Source organism: Scyliorhinus torazame, chromosome 8, assembly GCF_047496885.1.
Source record: "Scyliorhinus torazame isolate Kashiwa2021f chromosome 8, sScyTor2.1, whole genome shotgun sequence".
Taxonomy (NCBI): Eukaryota; Metazoa; Chordata; class Chondrichthyes; order Carcharhiniformes; family Scyliorhinidae; genus Scyliorhinus; species Scyliorhinus torazame.
In genome coordinates, this window is record NC_092714.1 from 31,694,633 (window position 1) to 31,714,871 (window position 20,239).

At 43.1% G+C, this 20,239-nt stretch overlaps 1 protein-coding gene across 3 annotated transcripts in view; it reads left to right on the forward strand.

Annotated features, from left to right (window-relative positions):
- The window catches only part of get1 (guided entry of tail-anchored proteins factor 1), a 78,885-nt gene that overhangs the window by 43,758 nt on the left and 14,888 nt on the right, over positions 1-20,239 (forward strand). Inside the window, exon 2 of one of the 3 annotated variants that reach the window (XM_072513266.1) lies at positions 1,876-2,049. The exons of the other annotated variants lie outside the window; for them this stretch is intronic. Coding sequence (XP_072369367.1) covers positions 1,876-2,049 — 174 coding nt within the window. The remainder of the gene's footprint in view (positions 1-1,875; positions 2,050-20,239) is intronic. 3 annotated transcript variants of the gene reach the window in all.

A 20,239-nucleotide genomic window follows, 5' to 3' on the forward strand; every position in this document is an offset into this window, starting at 1 on the left:
GCTGCACCGGTACCAAGATAGGGAGAAGATCCTGAACTGGGCATGGTACTCCCGGTCCTGTAAGTGGGAAGGTCACACGGTCCGTGTGTACCAAGACATTGGGGCAGGCCTGGCCAAGCGCTGGCTGAATTCAACACCGCTAAGGCAGTCCTATACAAGAACAAGGAAGTGCGGTTTGGGATGCTGTACCTGCCAAGCTCTGGGTAACCTTCCAGTGAAAGGAGTATTACTTCACCACGCCGGCCAAAATGGACACATTTATGCGCAGGCATGAACTGGGAAGGCAGCAGCAACAGCACTGAATACGAACTTCTTAAAAAAAGGAAAATCGCTGGATAGAGCTGCCTTGCTTTTGATCTGCTACGAGTCCCAGGAAGAAAGGGGTGAGAGAGTTGAGGTGCAGAAACGGGGGGGGGGGGGGGGGGAGGGCAAAAATTAACAGTGTGTCAGGGAAGGTAAAGGTCACTCATGGGGGGGGGGGGCACTACACAAGCCAGCGGACTATCGCAGGGAAGTACAAGAGAAGGGGTGCTGCGGCACAGCTCCTGGTGGAAGAGTGCCTTGTGGAAGTGGGGGTGGGTGGAAGGCCCACAGGGGCATAGGAGTGGGGGTATACGAGCCTGGGGGGAGGGTAATGGGTAGAAAGCTGGCAACAACTGAAACAAGTCCACTATGAATGGCTATTTTTAGCCCCCAAACAAAGGGGAAACCCGGAATGCAGGGCGCACCCTGTAAGTGGAAACAGAATTAAACGGCCCAGCGGAAAGGTCAAGTCTTCGCCCATCTGAAAAGCCTGAGGGCTGATGTTATCTTCCTCCAAGAGACACACCATTTTTTAAATGACTTTATCAGAGTTACAAAACCAGAGCTCAAGAGTGTGGACTTGTGGGCAAACCCCTCATCCAGCTCCTAGCCTGCTCCCAAAACAATTCAAATTGAATCCAATTCATGGTCCCCACAAGAGAGACGTACCAGATCCAGGCATTACTCCTGACCTCACGCTCACCTTAGCCGAAAGGCCGAGAAGTGATCCAAGAGACACATCTAAGGGAGAAGGACCGACTGTGGGTAAGAAAGATCTGGGTGGGACAGACTTGCCAATCGTGCTGAGGGACGAGGGTTAGGAGGGTTGACACACTGCTCAACAAGAGGACAGCCTTCAAGGCAACAAAGATGGTCTCGGACCCAGGGGGACAATAGGTCGTGGTTAGCGGTGTCATGGAAGGGACACCAGTGATCCTCAAACATGTACGTTCCCAACTGGGACAACGTGGAATTTGTAAAGAAAACTGTGGACAAAATCCCAGACAGACTCTCACTCATTATGGAGAGGGACTTTTAACTGCGTACAGGATCCACGGACTGTTGGTCAATCAAACATGGTGAGAGAGTTGCAAACCTTCATGGAGCAGATGGGGGCAGTTGATCCTTGAAGGTTCACTCACCCAGGAGAAAAGGAATTCTCTTCCTTCTCCAAGGTACACCGTTTGCTGACTTTGTAGTGGGGAAAGTGACACTTCCAGGGATAGGAGGAGTGGAGTTCTCTGCAATCGTAATTACCGACAACGCTCCTCACTATGTGGATGTGAAGCTGGAGACGAACCACCCGAAGATTAGGAAGAAAGTCCTGCAAGGGAGGTGAAATGTGGGAGGCCTGGTATCCCAAACCTCCAGTTGTATACTGAGCGGAATGGGTGAGGATGAAGGCACGTTCCTATGCCGGGGCATCCCTCTGAGCGCTAGACCCCCCTCCCCCTCCCCCTCCCCCAACCCAGGTACTTAAAGCCCCGTGATAGTATTCACACTCTGAACATGGAATCAAATGCAGCGGCTCTTTGGACTAACCAAAATGGCTCTCATCTGCAATGTTCACAGGTTCACTCCCGCAACAATGACTCCGTCAAAAGGTGGGAACAGGATGAAGGGACACTGTCGGTTAGGGATGTGTACATGGACTGTGGAGCAGCGACCCTGGGAGAACGTGTGGAGAAGTTTCCCTCTCTGAGAAGGAGCGACCTGCGATGCATGTTTAAAAACTTCCTCTGCAAGGTAACGACTACATGCCCCCAGATACCAGTACAGCCACTACTAGAAAGACTACTGGACACGGGCAACGTGGGGGAGGGGAACTGTATGGACATGTGTAAACGACTGTTAGAAGAGATACGTTCACCCCTGGATGAGACAAGTGGTGGGAGAAACAGAGGGGAAAGACTCTGGGTGGAAGCTCTGCAGATGTTTTGGTATTACCCAGACTAGTTGTGTACTGGACATCCTTCTTTAAGGTCAGGTCCATGGTTGTGAGAGTGGAGCCATTCTCACTCGTGGCAGTCATCAGGGTATCAGAGCAGCCAGAGCTCTTCACTGGGAGGGGGGCTGACAACTCAAGCATTTGTCTCCCTGATCGCCTGCCGAAGACTCCTGCTTGGCTGCCGATTGACAGCACCACCCAAGACTACAGACTGCTGTCCAACCTGACGGAATTTCTCAGGCTGGAGAAGATAAAATTTGGCATCAGAGGATCGAAAGAAGGATTCCACAAGGTGAGGAAACCGTTCACCAACTTGTTTCAAGACCGGTTTGTAGTCAGAAGCCAATAGACAGGAGGTGGGGTCACGGAACAAGGAAGAGAAAAGGGGGGGGGGAAGAGGAGGAAGGGCACGGGGTGGGAATGAGCGCACCCGAGAGGAACACTAGGGACAGGCAGAGCAGAGGAAAACTACAGGAGACCGGTTTCCTGGCAGATTAGTGCCTGAACCACATTGTACGTAAATCACTGTAAATAATGTAAACTCCGCAAGAGAAGTATTTTCGCTAAAGGGTGTTGTTGGAACCTGTTACAGTTGTCGGTTGAAACCACTGCTTTTATGTGTTGGTTTTGTTTGGCTTTGTAAACTTTGATATAAAAGGTTAGAAGCTCAATAAAACGATTTTACCTGCATATTTTCTCTTTTATCTCTGAGTCTTGTGGGGGCCTAATCATTTTACTCCAAGAAGGGTGGCAAGGAGACCTCTTCCCTTTCTTCTGTTCTAATCTTTTCACTCTTGCACCAGAATATCTATATGATGATTTAGAAATGTCTAATGCTGACCATTTAAATCAGAGCAGCAATATTCTGATTTTGTATTGCCCCATAATATTCTGTTCTATGTGGACTCAAAAGCACAGATGTGCTGTGGTATTCATGCTTCATATAGCCAGTGATACATAGTTTAGCCAGATCAGCATTTTGGGCTGTGTCTTAATCTTTACCATCCACATAAACCCTTTACATTCCACCAGCTGTCATTATCCTAGAAAAATTGTCTGTGCACGGAACACGCAAAGGGATCTATTCATAATACTTACTATTGAAACCCTAAACACTGCTGAGTACATGTCACTGCTGGCCAGTTAGTATATTACACATGTATAATCTACCTAAATGGAGACAGATTAAGGTGATGGTTCTGCCACTGTGGATGATGGTACAGATGTTCATCGTTAAGCTTTCAACTTGTTGATCCCTCCATGGCTTCAGTCTGCTCCATATCTCTAGCCAAGTTTTTGATCACCTGTTCTAATCTCTTATGGTAAAGGTGTTGCATAAATGCAGGTTATTGTTTCGATTACCTCAATTTTTTAATGTGACAGTCAGTTGTTAACTAACACTTTCTTTTTTTCCCTCCATCACTGCAACCATTTCACGAGTGTGAGCTAGATCTGCATTTGCTTTGGGTTAATTATGTAGTATGTTTTGACGGTATTTCTCCATAAACTGTTGGCTGCTGGGAATGAAATGGAATCCAAATCATTATTGACCTGAAACCCGTATCTTTTCTGAGTTGCTGAACCCATTCATTTCATCAAATAGCATTGTTTCAACCAAGATTAAATTGGCAGCTGTTTAGATTGAAACAATATCGTGGTTGAAGAACTGCAAATCTGGGAGGTGTGATTTTAACTGGAGAAAACCTGACCACTAATGTCAGGCAATAACAAAAGTTTGGCCTTTTTAAATAAGATTGTGCACCGATATAATTAGTGTGACCTTTCCAGAACGAGTGAGTCTGCATCCTCTCCTGATGCAGGATGGTGTAAATCTGGTCCACGTGTAAAATTAATCTTGGATGAGTAAATTGGATTGGGGATGATTTAACTTTCAAATCCAGCTTGAGACAACGAGGTCTTTCCCATTTGTTGTTGGAACCCAATCCGAAGACCTTAGGAAAATATATAATATACAATGACCTTATAGACAAAGATGGCTTTGGTAAAGTCAGCTTGAAACTTAAATATATCATTGTCCGAACGATTTGTAGTTTTAATTTTTTTAAGAAGTTTTTTTATTTTGTGACTTTAATTAAAATGAGAGTTAGTTTCCTTTATCAAATGACAACTCTCACTTCTTAAACCGTCCAATAAGAATTGCTCAAGAAGGGACACAGTTATTGCTACTTGCCATCTTATTGATAACTGTGCCAGTCACTGGGAGGTATAACAATACTGTTGATTTTCTTACCCTGTGGCATCTGCTTCCCCAACAAGCTATTCAAGCTGGAGAGGAACTATAAATGTGAGCCTACATCCTATGTCTACGGATCTGGGCATTTCATTTCCATTAAGTTAATCAGAGTGAGGATTTCTATTTGGGATGTGAACAAATTTCACATCCCTTCTGTAGTTGTCAAAAGATGTGGTAGATCCCCTTCTGATTTGCTGCCATCCATGTGGTGATTGTGCTTCCACGGTGGGGTTCGGGAGGGAATTCCGGGCTTCTGATTCTGTGATGATGGAAGAACAACAATCCAAGATGGTGGTGTTTCACCATCAGGTGGTTCTGCGCTTGCTGTTGGGTGGCCAAGACTGCAGGGGAGGGAGATGCTGTCAGTGATATTGGTGAGTTGCACCCTGTAGGTTATCCATATTGCAGCCAAAGTGTGTCAATGATAGAGGGTTGGCTATCCAGTGGAAGGGGCACAAGTTGAACAATCTGCTCTTTCCTAGATGGTTTCAGACTTTTGAAGTATGATTACATTCATCCCGGCAAGTATTCCACTTCACTCCTGATTCTGATTAGAGCCTTCTAGATAATCTTTATTGTCACAAGTAGGCTTACATTAACACTGAAATGAAGTTACTGTGAAAAGCCCCTAGTCGCCACATTCCGGCGCCTGTTCGGGTACACCGAGGGAGAATTCCGAATGTCCAAATTACCTAACAGCACATCTTTCGGGACTTGTGGTTCGAGTCTTGTGGGAGGAAACCGGAGCACCCGGAGGAAACCCACGAGACACTGGGAGAACGTGCAGACACGCCACAGACAGTGACACAAGCCGGGAATCTAACCTGGGACCCTGGCGCTGTGAAGTCACAGTGCTAACCACTGTGCCCGTGGTAGATGGTGGAGAGGTTTTAATGGTCAGCAAGTGAGTCACCTATCCGAGAACCCAGCCTGTGTCCTGTTCTTGCAGCTGCAATGTTGATGTGGCTGGTCCAGTCAGATTTTGCTCATTGTTAACGGTCAGGATGTTGATGGTGGGTGCCTCCGCGATGGTGGCATTTGAAGCCGGGGGGGGGGGGGGGCGATGGGGGTGGCTGTTTGGGCTTTTCTCTTTTTTTTTTTTTTAGATGGTCATTACTCCTCATTTGTGCAATGTTAATATTCCTTCACGCCTTCTGATCCCAAGTCTGGATATCCAGGTCCGGTTGTAAATTGTCTTGGGCAGCTTCATTATCTGAGGTATTGTGAATGTAACTGAACACTTGTTGTCAGCAAATGGCTCCATTCTACATCTTAAGAGGGAAATTTATCAACGAAACAGAAAATGTTTAGACTGAGGAAGCTTCCTTAAGGGTCCTGCAATTTGATCTGGTCTCTGGTAACCACGTCTACCTTTTTTTGTGCCAGGTTTGAATCGGACCATTGGAGGACGTTTTCCCTTAACTGACCCCAATTCAGTTTTGGAAGGCCTCAAATGGTGAATGCTTGCTTGATGTTGAGGACGGGCAGCCTTTCCTCTGGCTTTTGACTCTTGCATCTGTGTCTAGATTTAAGGTGTGGTGAAGAATGGTGCTGAGTAGTTCTGTCGGAATTCTAATGATCATTGCCGAGTAGCTATTGTTTGATGGCTATTTCATGACTCCTATCACTTTATTGTTGATTGGGAGCAGACTGGAGGATGGAGATTAGCTGGGATATAATTGTCTGTGGAGGACTGTCTGGGCAATTTTCCACTTATGTCTGTCTGGTAAATGACAGTGTCACAGTTTAGCTTGGCGAGTAACTAACTCTGGTGCACAGGTCTTCCAAGACTTCCAGCAGGATATTGTCAGTGTCTGCCACTGAACTGAACTGAATTCTGCTGATGGCAGACAGATGGTGGGGAGATCAGGCTGAGTAGGATCATCCACTCAGCACTTTTGGCTGAAGATGCTTGCAAATATTTTAACCCTGCCCAAGAGGCCAATCTTTAAATAAAAATAGTGAATGTTGACAAAAGATGAGCTTTCAACCAAATGTCTGTGCCATCAGTAAGTGTCTATTTCCATCTAATTAACATCACCTCTCACTGTCCCACCCCTGCTGTTAAAACCTCCCCCATGCCTATTCTATGTCTACATTTAACCACATCTTTTTAATTTTATTTATTATTATTAGTTTTATCTGGCTGGCCTCTCCCATTTTACCCTCTGTATCCTTGAGGTAAACTTCAACTTTGACAGCCATGTCCTTTCGCACACCAAGTCCTGTTAATCTATCACCAGTTTTCCCTCTGCCTGTAGCTTTGGAATTCTCACCCTAAATCTCTCATCACCACTTTCTTCCTTCAAGACACTACTTAATCCTAACTATTTTCACCAAGTGTTTGGTTCTGTGGCTCTGTTTTATATTTTGTTCCATCACATACTGAAATGCCTTGGGATGTTTTATTGCATTAAAGTAACTAGAAAATTGGTCCGATTTGTAGAGATCTACCATGCGGATCTAGTGGCACTTGCGAAACGAAAACTCAGTAGAAATTTGAGTGAAGACTTCTCGGGTGCAAATAAGAATTGTTTATTACCTCTATTTGATTACAATTGAGAATCACTTAAATCTTATTCTCTCAGTCCAGCTAGCAAAAAGGGCTTAAAGAGAAGCAACTTGTATTTAACTTTCAAAATAATACAGAAATGGTTTCTTGCTTACGGCAAAACAGCTTGCATTTACTTCAAGAGTTAGTGGAAAAGTGAAAGTATAGAGACAGCGAATAATTTAGATCAAAGTATAAATGATTCCAGAATAAAGTTGGCCATACGGACCCTCACGGTTATACAAAATCATATCAGTCTTTAGCCATCTATCTACACCCCTATGTAATCCTAATCGGTTTGGGTTGGAATCAAATGAGTTTGATTTGACGGTTAGCTGTCAATCTTCAGTGTGCAACATTAGTTTTAAATGTTTCATGTCTGCATACTTGTGCATGTTATGGAATGCGATTCTGTGCTGTTATCGCGACCAGCTTAAACTGGCCTTCTGCTGACTAGCTGTTATCAATATTGTGAACAAGGGTGCCTTCATATTACAATGTCGTTGCTATGGTGTTGCTATGTCCTTTTGATCTGATAAATGGCACAGCACAAGTAGTGTCAAATTGTCTTGCAAATGTATTTGTTAGCTCAGTAAAAGTGCCGTTTTAATTTATCATGGAATTATGCTGTTTCATGCTGTTTTGTGTCTCATGTATGTTATGAGATGGCCTGAGGTTATGAATGAATGTAAAATGGGTATTTAAAGACTAGGGCTTAATATTTACACGAAATAGCTATCTTTTGCCTATCAGGTGTATTAGAAAATAGTCGGTTTCTACAGTCCCGGCTTTGATAAATCGAAAGAATAAGTGAGATATATCACAATAAGATAAATGACACCATTAATGCAATAGGATAGGTAAAAGCGCAAAGAATAACTCATTCATATTGTCATTGCAATTTTAAATAATAGAGTGAGCAAGCATTGTATTACAAGCATTTCAGCAAAAAATTATTATAATCCTGAAAGAATCATTATTATAAAATAACTATCAATCAAATTTGATTCTACTGATTCAGTATTAATATATTAACAATATGTTAATAATACAATCAAATAATTGATTGATCAGTAACATTTTAACAATAATACTTAATTTCTATTTCATCTAATGGTGGTGCAGTAGGGTTAGTGTGAATCATTCTGACAGTTGGACCCTTTTGTTTCGTAAATAGTTCTTTGATGCACTTGATACATTGGCATGTTATGTAAATGATGAATCCAGCTACACAGGAAAATAAGATTATTCTTACTGTGGACATTCCAGTGTGTCACAGCCACCCGCAAAGTTTATCCCAGAGAGAGATAACTGGGGGTGGATCAAGTTTCTTGATCTCTTTGTGGATATGTGATGTGAGATTAACTTGTTTTGAGTTATCTGGAATGCAAGTGCAACACTCCGCACCAATCAGGGCGCAGGTGCCACCTTTTTCGGCTAGCACATAGTCAAGTGCCATTTGATTTTGTAATGCCACGGTTCGAATTGCTCGCATTTCGTCAGAAATTTTACCTAGGGCAGTGGCGGTGTAATCGGCTACGTTTTGTATGGTAATCGTTATTTTATTCAATTCATTGCCCATCCTTATTTCCCAATAGAAAGGAATAATTCTAGCATTTATTTCTTTGAGTGGCTGGTTCTGTAACATAATGGAAATGAGGCAAATGACGGATGGCAGGTACTAAGTATCCTAAATAGCAAGATCCTGACCAATATTTTGGGAGTCAGGAATATGCTCTATCATCACAAATAAAATAAGCCCCATTCTAAGCAGAATACAAGTAAATATCTTCTAAGTACCAATGATCTGAGAATGTTTTATTATTTGTGATGTTATGTATGCCTGTTATTGTTGAGGACCGTTTAATTCTTTGTAATAAATTGTGTACGTTTATAAGCTGTGTTAACATCTAAATAATTAGTGCAAACATTATTGCCCATTTTCATCCCTTCAGAGTGATTACTAATGAGGCATATTGATCCTTTTTGCTTAATATTAGTTGGGAGGCTAATATAGTGAGGATTTCTGTTGGGGTTATATTTAATTTGGTGCCATCCTGAAAAGGTGTTTAGTGGATGGCCTGCAGATTTCCATAAATTAATAAATTTCTGTAAATAAATCTTGCACCTTTTTTCACATGAATATGCTCCAGAACGGACCACGACAGAGCGAGGGACACTTTGATAAATGTACCATTCTCCTGTTTGTGAAGCATTAAAGGGGATAGTTAAGAAGGGAATACCCTCTCCTGTGTTAGATGGGGTTGCAATGCATACTCAACAATTGGAAATGTTGAAATTTTTAGCATATATCTTAGATGTGTAAAGGAATGTGTTCTTATCCAGTTCTGGTACAACATTTACAAAGCCAATTAAATAACTGAAAATGAATATTATGGTAAACATTTTACAGATTTTAATATTTATACGCGCGCTTCACATGTGACGCGTGGATCCAACTTTTCTTTACTTTTAATTTTACCGGATTGGGTGGTGAGAAGGATTACGAATGGCCCTTCCCACTTGGATCCTAGGGGTTCTTTTTGCAGCTTTTTGACATACACTTCTTCACCGGGCACCAGATCGTGCCCACCTTCTGGAGGATCTCCCCACGCAGCTAACACCTGTTGAGAAGCAGAACTAACAGCATTTGTTAGATTTTGACAATAAGTCAACAAAGTATCACCCATTAAATGACAGTCTGCTTTCCGCAAATCAATAGTTCCTGGCAGAGACATTGGTCTGCCTGTGATGATTTCAAGCTCTAATACTGCATGATACTATTGGCAAAGCTTGGACCCAATTCATGCCTTCTTGGCTGTACTTGTCCTGATGATTGTGGATGATAAGGACAGTGTAAATTCCAGTTAATGTTTAGTAGTTTACAGACTTCCTTACAAACAGCACCTGTAAAGTGGGTTCCATTGTCTTGAGTCAATGCTAGCTGGTACTCCCTATCTGGGGATAAGGTCTTTGCATAGCACTTTGGCTGTATGGGCAGCTGTCCCTCTTCTAGCTGGAGCAGCTTCCACCCATCTGGAGAATTTATCCACTATTACAAGGACGTCATTGTATTGTTGACATTTAAGAAGGGTGATGTAATCTACCTGTATGTCCTGGAATGGTCCTGCAGGAGCTATAAATTGAGGCATTGATATTATGGGTCCCAAGTTATTCTTTTGACAGGTTACACACCGTTTTATACTAATTGTGCATGTTTTTTTGAACCTTTACCACACCAATTTCTATGGAATCGATCCATCATTTGTTGAGGTGGTAGATGTCCCCATTAATGAATTTGTTGAGCTAAGAAGGGCACTAGTGATTGTTGTGCGACTGGTTTATCAGTTTGAACTTCTCTCCAAATATTGTCATCATATGGCTGAATACCTGATTCTAACCATGTCCATTTTTCTTCTTTTGTGCAATCATGCTGCATTTCACGTATATCATGTAATAAGGTGGTTACTCCCAATTTGTAAATGTGATTGAATTCCTTATGCCATTGCGGGGCAGCTTCCCTTGCTGCTTGGTCCGCAAGAGCATTTCCTCTTGCTTCCATAGTGTCCTCATGAGTTTGGGCTTTACATTTTAGAACTGATACTTCTTTTGGCAAGGCCATAGCTTCTAGAAGATCTCATACTTCATTTCCATTTCAGAAAGGTGCACCTGCTGTTGTGAAAAATCCTCTTTTTCTCCACAGATGGCCAAAATCATGTGCTACTCCAAAACCACCTCTTGCCACATGACATGCTTCTGTTAGTGCTTTTAATTCGGCCTGCTGAGCTGATGTACCTGGGGGCAAACTTCCTTCAGCTAATACTCCGTATGGGCTTGTGACTGCCCACCCAGCTTTTCTGATACCCTTGTCAATAAAAGTGGAACCATCAGTGAATAGGACTAAATCTGGGTTCTGTAGTGGCTCTTCTACTAAGCATACTTCTTCCATTTACTCTATTATTTTCACACAGTCATGCCCTTCTCCCTCTCTTCCCTTTTGTTCCTTGGGAAACGGGAGCAAAGATGATGGGTTTACAGGACTGGCTCTGTGAAAATGCAGGTTGGGAGCTTCCAAAACTGCTGTCCATCTAGCTGATGTAACTTGTGATACTCTGTTCATGGATAGGAGAGAATGGACTGAGTGTGGACATTTAATGCTTAAGTTTTGGTCTAGGACAAGGCCTGATGTTGCCATTGCAGCTCGACATGTGGCTTCCATTGCTCGTAAACAGCTGCCAAATGCCAGTGCCACATTGTCAATTTTAAGGGAATAGTATCCAACCGGTCTTAACAGATCACCATGTTCCTGGGCTAGTACTGCAGTCAGGGAACCATCTTTTTCATGCACAAACATGGTAAAAGGTTTGCCGTTGTTTGGAATGCCTAAGGCTGGTGCTGAACACAGGGCCTTTTTCAAATTTAGAAATGATTGCTTCTGCTCTGAATTGAGTTTAACTGAACCTTTTGATTTCCGGCTTCCTTTTAAAAGATCACTTAATGGCTGCGCTAACTTGAGTGTAAGAATCAATCCAATTTCTGTTCAAATTACAGTCCCAAAAAAGATATTAATTCCTGAACAGTTGAGGGTTCTTTAGCTGCTTTGATGGCAGCCGTTCTGTCCTGAGTGAGTTCCCTTTTGCCTTTGGATATTTTCTGACCTAAGTAGATAACTTTTTCCTGGGAAATCTGGGCTTTGGCAAAGCTAGCTTTGTGACCATTGTCATTGAGGTGGTTCAGGACCACGCGTACGTCTTTCTCATGATCATCTTTATTGATGGAGGCTATCAGAACGTCATCTACATACTAGATAATGGTGGAAGGCAGATCAGGCAGTTGCCGGAGATGATTCTGTAGAGCCATGTGGTAAACAGTTGGGCTATTGTGAAAACCTTGTGGTAGTCTAGTCCATGTGTACTGTTGTTGATTAACGGTGAAAGCAAACCATGGTTGTACTTGCTTAGCGAGTGGTACTGACCAAAAACCATTTGCCATGTCAATGACTGAAAACCATTGAAGGTCAGGAGTTAAAGAGTTAAAGATTGTAGATGGATCTGCCACTAAAGGAGCTTTTCTGACAATGAATTGATTTGCCTTACTGTAGTCAATAGTAAGGCGCTATGTGCCATTAGCCTTTTTTACAGGCCATACAGGGTTGTTTGATGAGCTGTGAATGCACACTAAAATACCCCTTTCTTCAAGTTGTTTTATTATAGGTAGAATGCCTTGAATTGAAGTTTTGTTAATGGGGTATTGTTTGGCACAAGGTGGAGCTGATCCCATGAAAGTGACTGGTTCCATTTTCAAAAGGCCACAATCATTTTTATCTTTTGCCCAAATTGGATGATTTTGTATTTCATCTTTTTTGATGTGTCTTACGGACCAGGTGATTTTTCCATTATTGAAATTGAGTGAAGAATTTAGTTGAGATAAGATGTCCATACCTAGAAGTGCTTGTGTTACCAGACCGACCCAAATTGATGCCATCAGTTGATGTGGTCCAAATTCTAAAAGCAGTGGCTCAGTTTGTCACAGAATTAAAGAATCTCCTCCTGTAGCAAAAGCGTTAATTTTTCCTTCAGTTAGGGGAAATAAAGCAGCATAGTTTTAAGTAACACAGTAAGTCCAGGTCCAGTGTCAAAAAGAAAATCGATACGAATACCTCCCACTCTTAGTGAAATATATAGTCCATTCTTTTTCTGTTCCAAAAGTGCATGTAGAGAAATATGGAAAGAATCATCAAGAGTGGGGTTCAGTAGTTTTTTTAATGATCAAACATAGAACGCCTTTGAGCTGGAGTGCAGCTGTTTAACATTTCGTTCATGCCATTGTCGTCATCGCGTGCATCCCTACGTGGGAATGGCTGGGAGGGTCTAGAATCCCTGTACACAAGTCTGGGTGTGTCTTGTTGGAACGTAGCCCTAGATGTGTCTTGTCTTGCGTGGTACGTGATTGGCCACGAGGCGGATACGTATTGTAGGAATCATTGCATACTGCATTATCATCTCTTGACTCGAGCCATTGTTTAAAATAACATGATGCCATCCAATGTCCTAGTTTCCCGCAGAAAAGACATTGTGGTATTTTCTTATGTGATTTTAATGGAGCAAGGGTGCATGCTTGCCCCGATGCTTGTGGGAGGTTGTAGTTACTGCTGATACCCCTGCAGGGGCTGCAGCAGCTGCCGCCGGAGCAGCAGGTAACACAGGCTGAATTTGAGCAGCCGCAGTGTTATAGTTTGTCTGGTTATGCATACCGCAATCTATCTGAATGCATGGGTCAACTATTTTGTGATATGTACCAGAGCGATATGTACCAGCTGTGGCCCAAGTTGGTAAAACCAGATTCAAAGCATTAGAAATTTCAGGTTTAATACCGGCTATAATAGCCGTCTTAAAGTGCTTGTGTCCCAAGTGTCAGTCTCCTCTTGGAGTTGCAATCCTGAATGTTCTATCCAGACATGTAAAAAATTTATGTTCGAAATCCTGTACATCTTCAGTATGTTTTCGAATGTAAGATGTGATTTTAGACCAATCGGTTTTTGGAGGGCGATATTTTAATAGCCAATTTTTGACTGCTAGCCAACCAGCTTCTAAATTTAGCAAATCATCTCCAAGGGCAAGTTCAACCTCTTCTCCAAGAGTTGCACTGTCACGAAAGCCTACCATTATAGACAGAATTTGTACTCCATCGAATGGGTGAAGATGATAAATGGATTGCAATCTGTGAAGTTGTTCCCATGTGGTCAAACCACCCCATTTTGGGTGATGAAGATCTTTCGACCATCTGTCAAATTTTTCAGTGTCTGCGGCCTCATGTACCCAATGATGGCCAAATATAGTTTTAGTAAACGTCAAACCGTCTTCGTCTACTTCTTTGCTTCCAATTTTAACCCGTTTGCGTTTAAAAGGGGCAAATCGAATTACTTTATTATTTTGCATTCTAGGAAAGCTTGTTTTATCACTTTCTTTATATGAGTCAACTGGCCAATGAAATTTAGGTTTTGATTTAGCACTGACACTTGATCTTTGCTTTGGAACTGGAGCTGATTGTGCAACTGGGGTTGCTTGTTGAATTGGAGCTATTTGAGGAACTGAAATTGTTTTCGAAATTGAATTTGGAGGTGAAACTGGAGTTGGAACTATGTTGCTCAGAGTACTTACTCCAGCACTAGAACTAACATTCAGGTTTGTGCTTTGATTTAAATTATGAGCTGCTAGATTGTCTGTCAAGATTTTGCACTGTCCTTTAAAATTGCTCATTTCACCTTCCAAAACACATCTTTCCTCGATCAACTGACAATTTTGACTTTTGATTTCATCAAATTCTCTTTGTAACCATTGGTATTTGGACTCTGATTCAATGTTTTTACATTGCAATTATCCAATTTGAAATGATTGTTGTTGAACTTTAAAGATTTTGTTTTCCAATAATGTTCTAATTTGATCACAGTGCTCAAGTCTAGCTTTTGCATCTCGTAATTCCTCAAGAACTGCGGCTAGTTGGTCTTTAGTGGACTTAAGGTCATGATCACTTTTATTTTTAACGATTACCTCTTGCTGTCTGCGAAGCTGTGCCATTATTGCAATAGACCATTGTGCACGTTTTTCACCGTTTAAGCGTGTGGTTTTTCCCCATGCCCTTTTGATATTATTGAGAGACCACTGTCCTTTGGGGATATCCTATTTTGATTCACTTTTTCTTAACTTCAGGCAGTCCAAATTGGCTACGAATCATAGATCTAAAATCACCCAATACATCGTCAATAGAGACATCCGGTACAGCGCGACCTCCCTTGGTAGTTGTGGGAAGTAGTTCTTTCCCATTTAAAGGTAATGAATCTATTTTAGGATTCATTTCGACCATAAACTCAACCTTACACCCAGTTTTTTGGTCGTCGACTATGTGTAATCTGTATACACTACCGTGACTATTTTTTCAGTCCCGTTTTATTTTAGTTTCAACGACCAGCACCCGATTGAATTAACACAGTCTATAAAAATGTCCTTTCTTTTTTGATTTGATTTGATTTATTATTTTCACATGTATTAGTATACAGTGAAAACTATTGTTTCTTGCATGCTGTACAAACAATGCATACCATACATAGGGAAGGAAGGAGAGACTGCAGAATATAATGTTACAGTTATAGCAAGGTGTAGAGAAAGGATCAACTTAATACGAGGTAGGTCCATTCAAAGGTCTGATGGCAGTAGGGAAGAGGCTGTTCTTGAGTCGGTTGGTATGTGATCTCAAACTTTAGTATCTTTTTCCTGACGGAAGAAGGTGGAAGAGAGTATGTCCGGGGTGCGTAGGGTCCTTAATTATGCTGGCTGCCTTTCTGAGGCAGCGGGAATTATAGATAGAGTCAATGGATGGGAGGCTGGTTTGCGTGATGGACTGGGCTACATTCACAACCTTTTGTAGTTTCCTGTGGTCTTGGGCAGAGCAGGCTCCATGCCAAGCTGTGATAAAACCAGAAAGAATGCTTTTTATGGTGCATCTGTAGAAATTGGTGAGCGTCGTAACTGACATGCCAAATTTCCTCAGTCTTCTGAGAAAGTAGTCGTTGGTGGGCTTTCTTAACTATAGTGTCGGCATGGGGGGACCAGGACAGGCTGTTGGTAATCTGTACACCTAAAAACTTGAAGCTCTCGACCCTTTCTATTTCGTTCCCATTGATGTAGACCGGGGCATGTTCTCCACTACGCTTCCTGAAGTCGATGACAATCTCCTTCGTTTTGTTGACATTGAGGGAGAGATTATTGTCGTCACACCAGTTCACCAGATTCTCTATCTCATTCCTGTACTCTGTCATGTCATTGTTTGAAATCCGACCCACTACCGTGGGGTCATCAGCAAATTTGAAAATCAAGTTGGAGGGGAATTTGGCCACACAGTCATAGGTGTATAAAGAGTATAGTAGGGGACTCAGGACGCAGCCTTGTGGAGCATCGGTGTTGAGGATGATCGTGGAGGAGGTGTTGTTGCCTATCTTTACTGATTGTGGCCTGTGGGTTAGAAAGTTTAGGATCCAGTCGCAGAGGGAGGAGCCGAGGCCACGGAGATTGGACATGAGTTTCGTAGGAATAATAGTGTTGAAGGCTGAGCGGTAGTCGATTAAATAGGAGTCTGACATAGGTGTCTTTGTTATCTAGGTGTTCCAGGGTAGAGTGCAGGGCCATGGAGATGGCGTCTGCTGTGGTCCTGTTGCAGGGTAGGCTAACTGTAGAGGATCAAGGCAATCCGGGAGGCTGGGGTTGATTCGTGCCATGACTAACCTTTCGAAGCACTTCATGATGATGGATGTCAGAGCCACTGGATGATAGTCATTAAGGCATGCTGCATGACCTTTTTGGCACAGGGATGATGGTCGTCTTCTTGAAGCAGATAGAGACCTCAGATTGTTGTAAAGAGAGGTTGAAGATGTCTGCGAATACACCCGGCATCTGATCTGCGTAAGACCTGAGTGCTCGTCCGGGTACCCCATCCGGGCCAGTGGCTTTCCGTGGGCTGACCTTCGAGAAGGCTGCTCTGATGTCTGCAGTGGTGATCTTAGATACAAGTTCATCCGGGGTAGAAGGCTCGCTCTCGCTGACCTCTTGCTCAAAGCGGGCATATATTGCGTTGAGCTCATCAGGGAGGGGTGCGTTGGCGCCGACTATTTTACATGCCTTCATCTTGTAGCCCGTTATGTCTTGCAAACCTTGCCATATACGGCGGGGATCCGTGTGGCTAGCCTGGGACTCGAGCTTGGTCCGGTACTGTCTTTTGGCATCTTTGATGGATTTCTTTAGATCATATCTGGCTTTCTTGTACAGGTCGGGGTCGCCTGACTTGAACACCTCAGACCTAGACCTCAGCAAGCAGTGGATATCCCTGTTCATCCAGGGTTTCCGGTTGGGAAACACGCGGATTTGCTTCTTTGGCACACAGTCTTCTACACACTTACTAATGAAGTCAGTTACTGTAGTGGCGCACTCGTTCAGGCTGGTTGCATAGCTTTTAAATACTGACCAGTCCACTGACTCTAAACAGTCCCGTAGGAGATCATCCGATTCCTCAGACCAACAATGCGCGACTTTCTTTGACGGATTCTCCCGCTTCAGTTTTTGCTTAGAAGCCGGGAGCAGGAGCACAGCCTTGTGGTCAGATTTGCCAAAGTGTGGGTGGGCGATAGAGCGGTAGGCATGTTTGATATTTGTGTAGCAATGGTCCAGGATGTTTGGGCCTCTGGTGGAACAGGTGATGTGTTGGTGGTAACTTGGTAGTACACACTTGAGCTTGGCCTGATTGAAGTCCCCAGCTACAATGAACAAGGCCTCGGGATGTTTTGTTTCAAGGCTATTTGTGATGGTGAATATTTCATCCAGTGCGATTTCCACGTTCTCATGGGGTGGGATGTAAACTGCTGTCAGGATAACGGAGCTGAACTCCCGCGGAAGGTTTAGCGTCTGGTATTCTAGATCCGGGGAGCAAAAACTCGCCAGTGTTGTTACATCTAGGCACCAGGAGATGTTGATCAGGAAGCAGACCCCACCTCCCCTAGCCTTACCTGAGGCCACCGTACGATCCATTCGGTGGATTGAGAAGGCCTCTGGTTGTCGGGCACAGTCCAGTGAAGCAGGAGTGAGCCATGTTTCCGTGAAACAGAGCACACAGCAGTCCCTTAGTTCTCTTTGAAAAGTGAGTCTGGCTTTAAGTTTGTCTAGTTTGTTTTGTAGAGATGGGGCATTAGCAATGAGTTAGCTAGGCAGAGGGGCTTTGGGGCCGCGTTGTTTCACTCTCTCCTGCAGGCCTGCACGTTTTCCACGCTTCCTGGAGTGACGGCTTCTTTTCGAGCCTGGGAGACGGAGAGAGTATGCAGTGTTAAAGGAATAGTTGTGTCCAATGAGGTTATTCACTCTGGTCGGTGTGTGGATGGAGGACTTGTTGCCTTGCTTGGGGTTCCTGCGTCGGTAGGTGGGTTGAAGCACTGCTTGGTGCGGCTTTAAGACTTTTAATGGGTGAAAAAGATGTTTCTTGCCCTCGTCTAGCCGTTTTTCTTTGGGTCTTCCGTCCTTCTGGGCTTCCGTTAACGATACGATCATTCGTGTTCCGACATCCTCCGATTCTCCCTGATCGTCTCCGACTCGTTCCGAAGGTTTCCGAAACTCTCTGATTTTGTCTCAACGCTCCTCCCTTTTTGCCGTTGTAGATATCTACCATGCGGATCATGGTAGAAGTTTTCATCCATTAAAACGTCTCGGGTGCAAATAAGAATCGTTTATTGCCTCGCTTTGATTACAATTGAGAGTCACTTAAATCTTATTCTCTAATAAGTCCGGCTAGCAAAAAGGACTTAAAAGAGAAACAACTTGTACACAATTTAACTTTCAAAATAATACAGAAATGGTTTCTTGCTTACAGCAAAACAGCTTGCATTTACTTCAAGAGTTAGTGGAAAAGTGAAAGTAGAGACAGCGAATAGTTTAAATCAAAGTATAGATGATTCCGGAATAAAGATGGCTGTACGGACCCTCGCGGTTAAACAAAATCATATCAGTCTTTAGCGATCTATCTACACCCCTATGTAATCCTAATTGGTTTGGGTTTGAATCAAATTAGTTTGATTTGACAGTTAGCTGTCAATCTTCAGTGTGCAACATTAGTTTTAAATGTTTCATGTCTGCATACTTGTGCATGTTATGGAATGCGATTCTGTGCTGTTATCGCGACCAGCTTAAACTGGCCTTCTGCTGACTTAGCTGTTATCAATATTGTGAACAATGGTGCCTTCATATTACAATGTCGTTGCTATGGTGTTGCTATGTCCTTGATCTGATAAACAAGTATAGTGTCAAACTGTCTTGCAAATGTATTAGCTCAGTTAAAGCGCTGTTTTAATTTATAATGGAATTGTGCTGTTTTGTGTTTCTGTATGTTTTGTGATGGCCTGAGGTTATGAGTGAATGTAAAATGGGTATTTAAAGACTAGGGATTAATATTTATGCTAAATAGCTATCTTTTACCTATCAGGCGTATTAGAAAATAGTCGGTTTCTACACTACTGTTTGACTCGGAGTATTATTACAGTCACCATTGATCCTGTCTCAGCTAACTGTGTGGTTTGGGTGCAGGAGGTGGCAAGGAGTTAAATGCCAGTTTCTCTACAGATGGACACTTCACAGCTCTGGTCACCACAATACAAGGAGGATGTGAATGTCCAGAGTGGATTTGGAGGTGATGTACAAAGAGATTGCCAGAACTGGAGAATTTTGGCATGGGAAAGATTGGATAGATTAAAGTTATTTGCTTTCAAACAGAGGAGAATGAGGGGTGATTTAATTAAGGTGTATAAAATTCAGGAGTCCAGACAGAGTGGCTAGGAGAGACCTATTTCCCTTGGCCTACAGGTCATTATAATAATCTTTATTATTGTCACAAGTAGGCTTACATGAACACTGCAATGAAGTTACTGTGGAAAATATCCTAGTCGCCACACTCCGGCACCTGTTCGGACACACTGAGGGAGAATTCAGAATGTCCAAGTTACCCAACAGTACGTCTTTCTGGACATGTGGGAGGAAACCCACACAGACACTGATAATGTGCAGACTCCACACAGACAGCGACCCAAGCCGGGAATCGAACCTGGTGCTGTGAAGCCACAGTGCTAACCACTGTGCTACCGTGCTGCCCATTAACTAATGAGAATAGATTTAAAGTGGAAGGGTTAGAGTCAAGTTGTGAATTTTTTCCAATAAAAGGTAGTGTTGGGCCTGGAACTCACTGCCTGAAGGGTGGGAGAGGCAGAAACTCTCATCTCATTTAAACAAAAACATTCAGATGTTCACTTAAGTACCATAACCTACAGGGTTACAGACCAAGAGTTCAAAAGCCGGATCGTTCTTTTTCAGGCCAATCAGCCTTCAGTGCTGCAATTTCTATAAATTTAGCGTTCAAATACTTGTGCCGGAATTTTCGAGCCACGCCAGTGGTGAGAATCGGTGCAGGCGGGACCAGAAAATTTGGAGAGCAGCCAAACATTAGTTGACTTTGGATGAGAACTGGGGCGGCATGGTGGTACAGTGGTTAGCACTGCTGCCTCACAGTGCCAAGCACCCGGGTTTGATCCCGGCCCCGGATTTGCACGTTCTCCCCAAGGGAAATAGGTGGGTCTTGCCCCAACAATCCAAAGATGTGC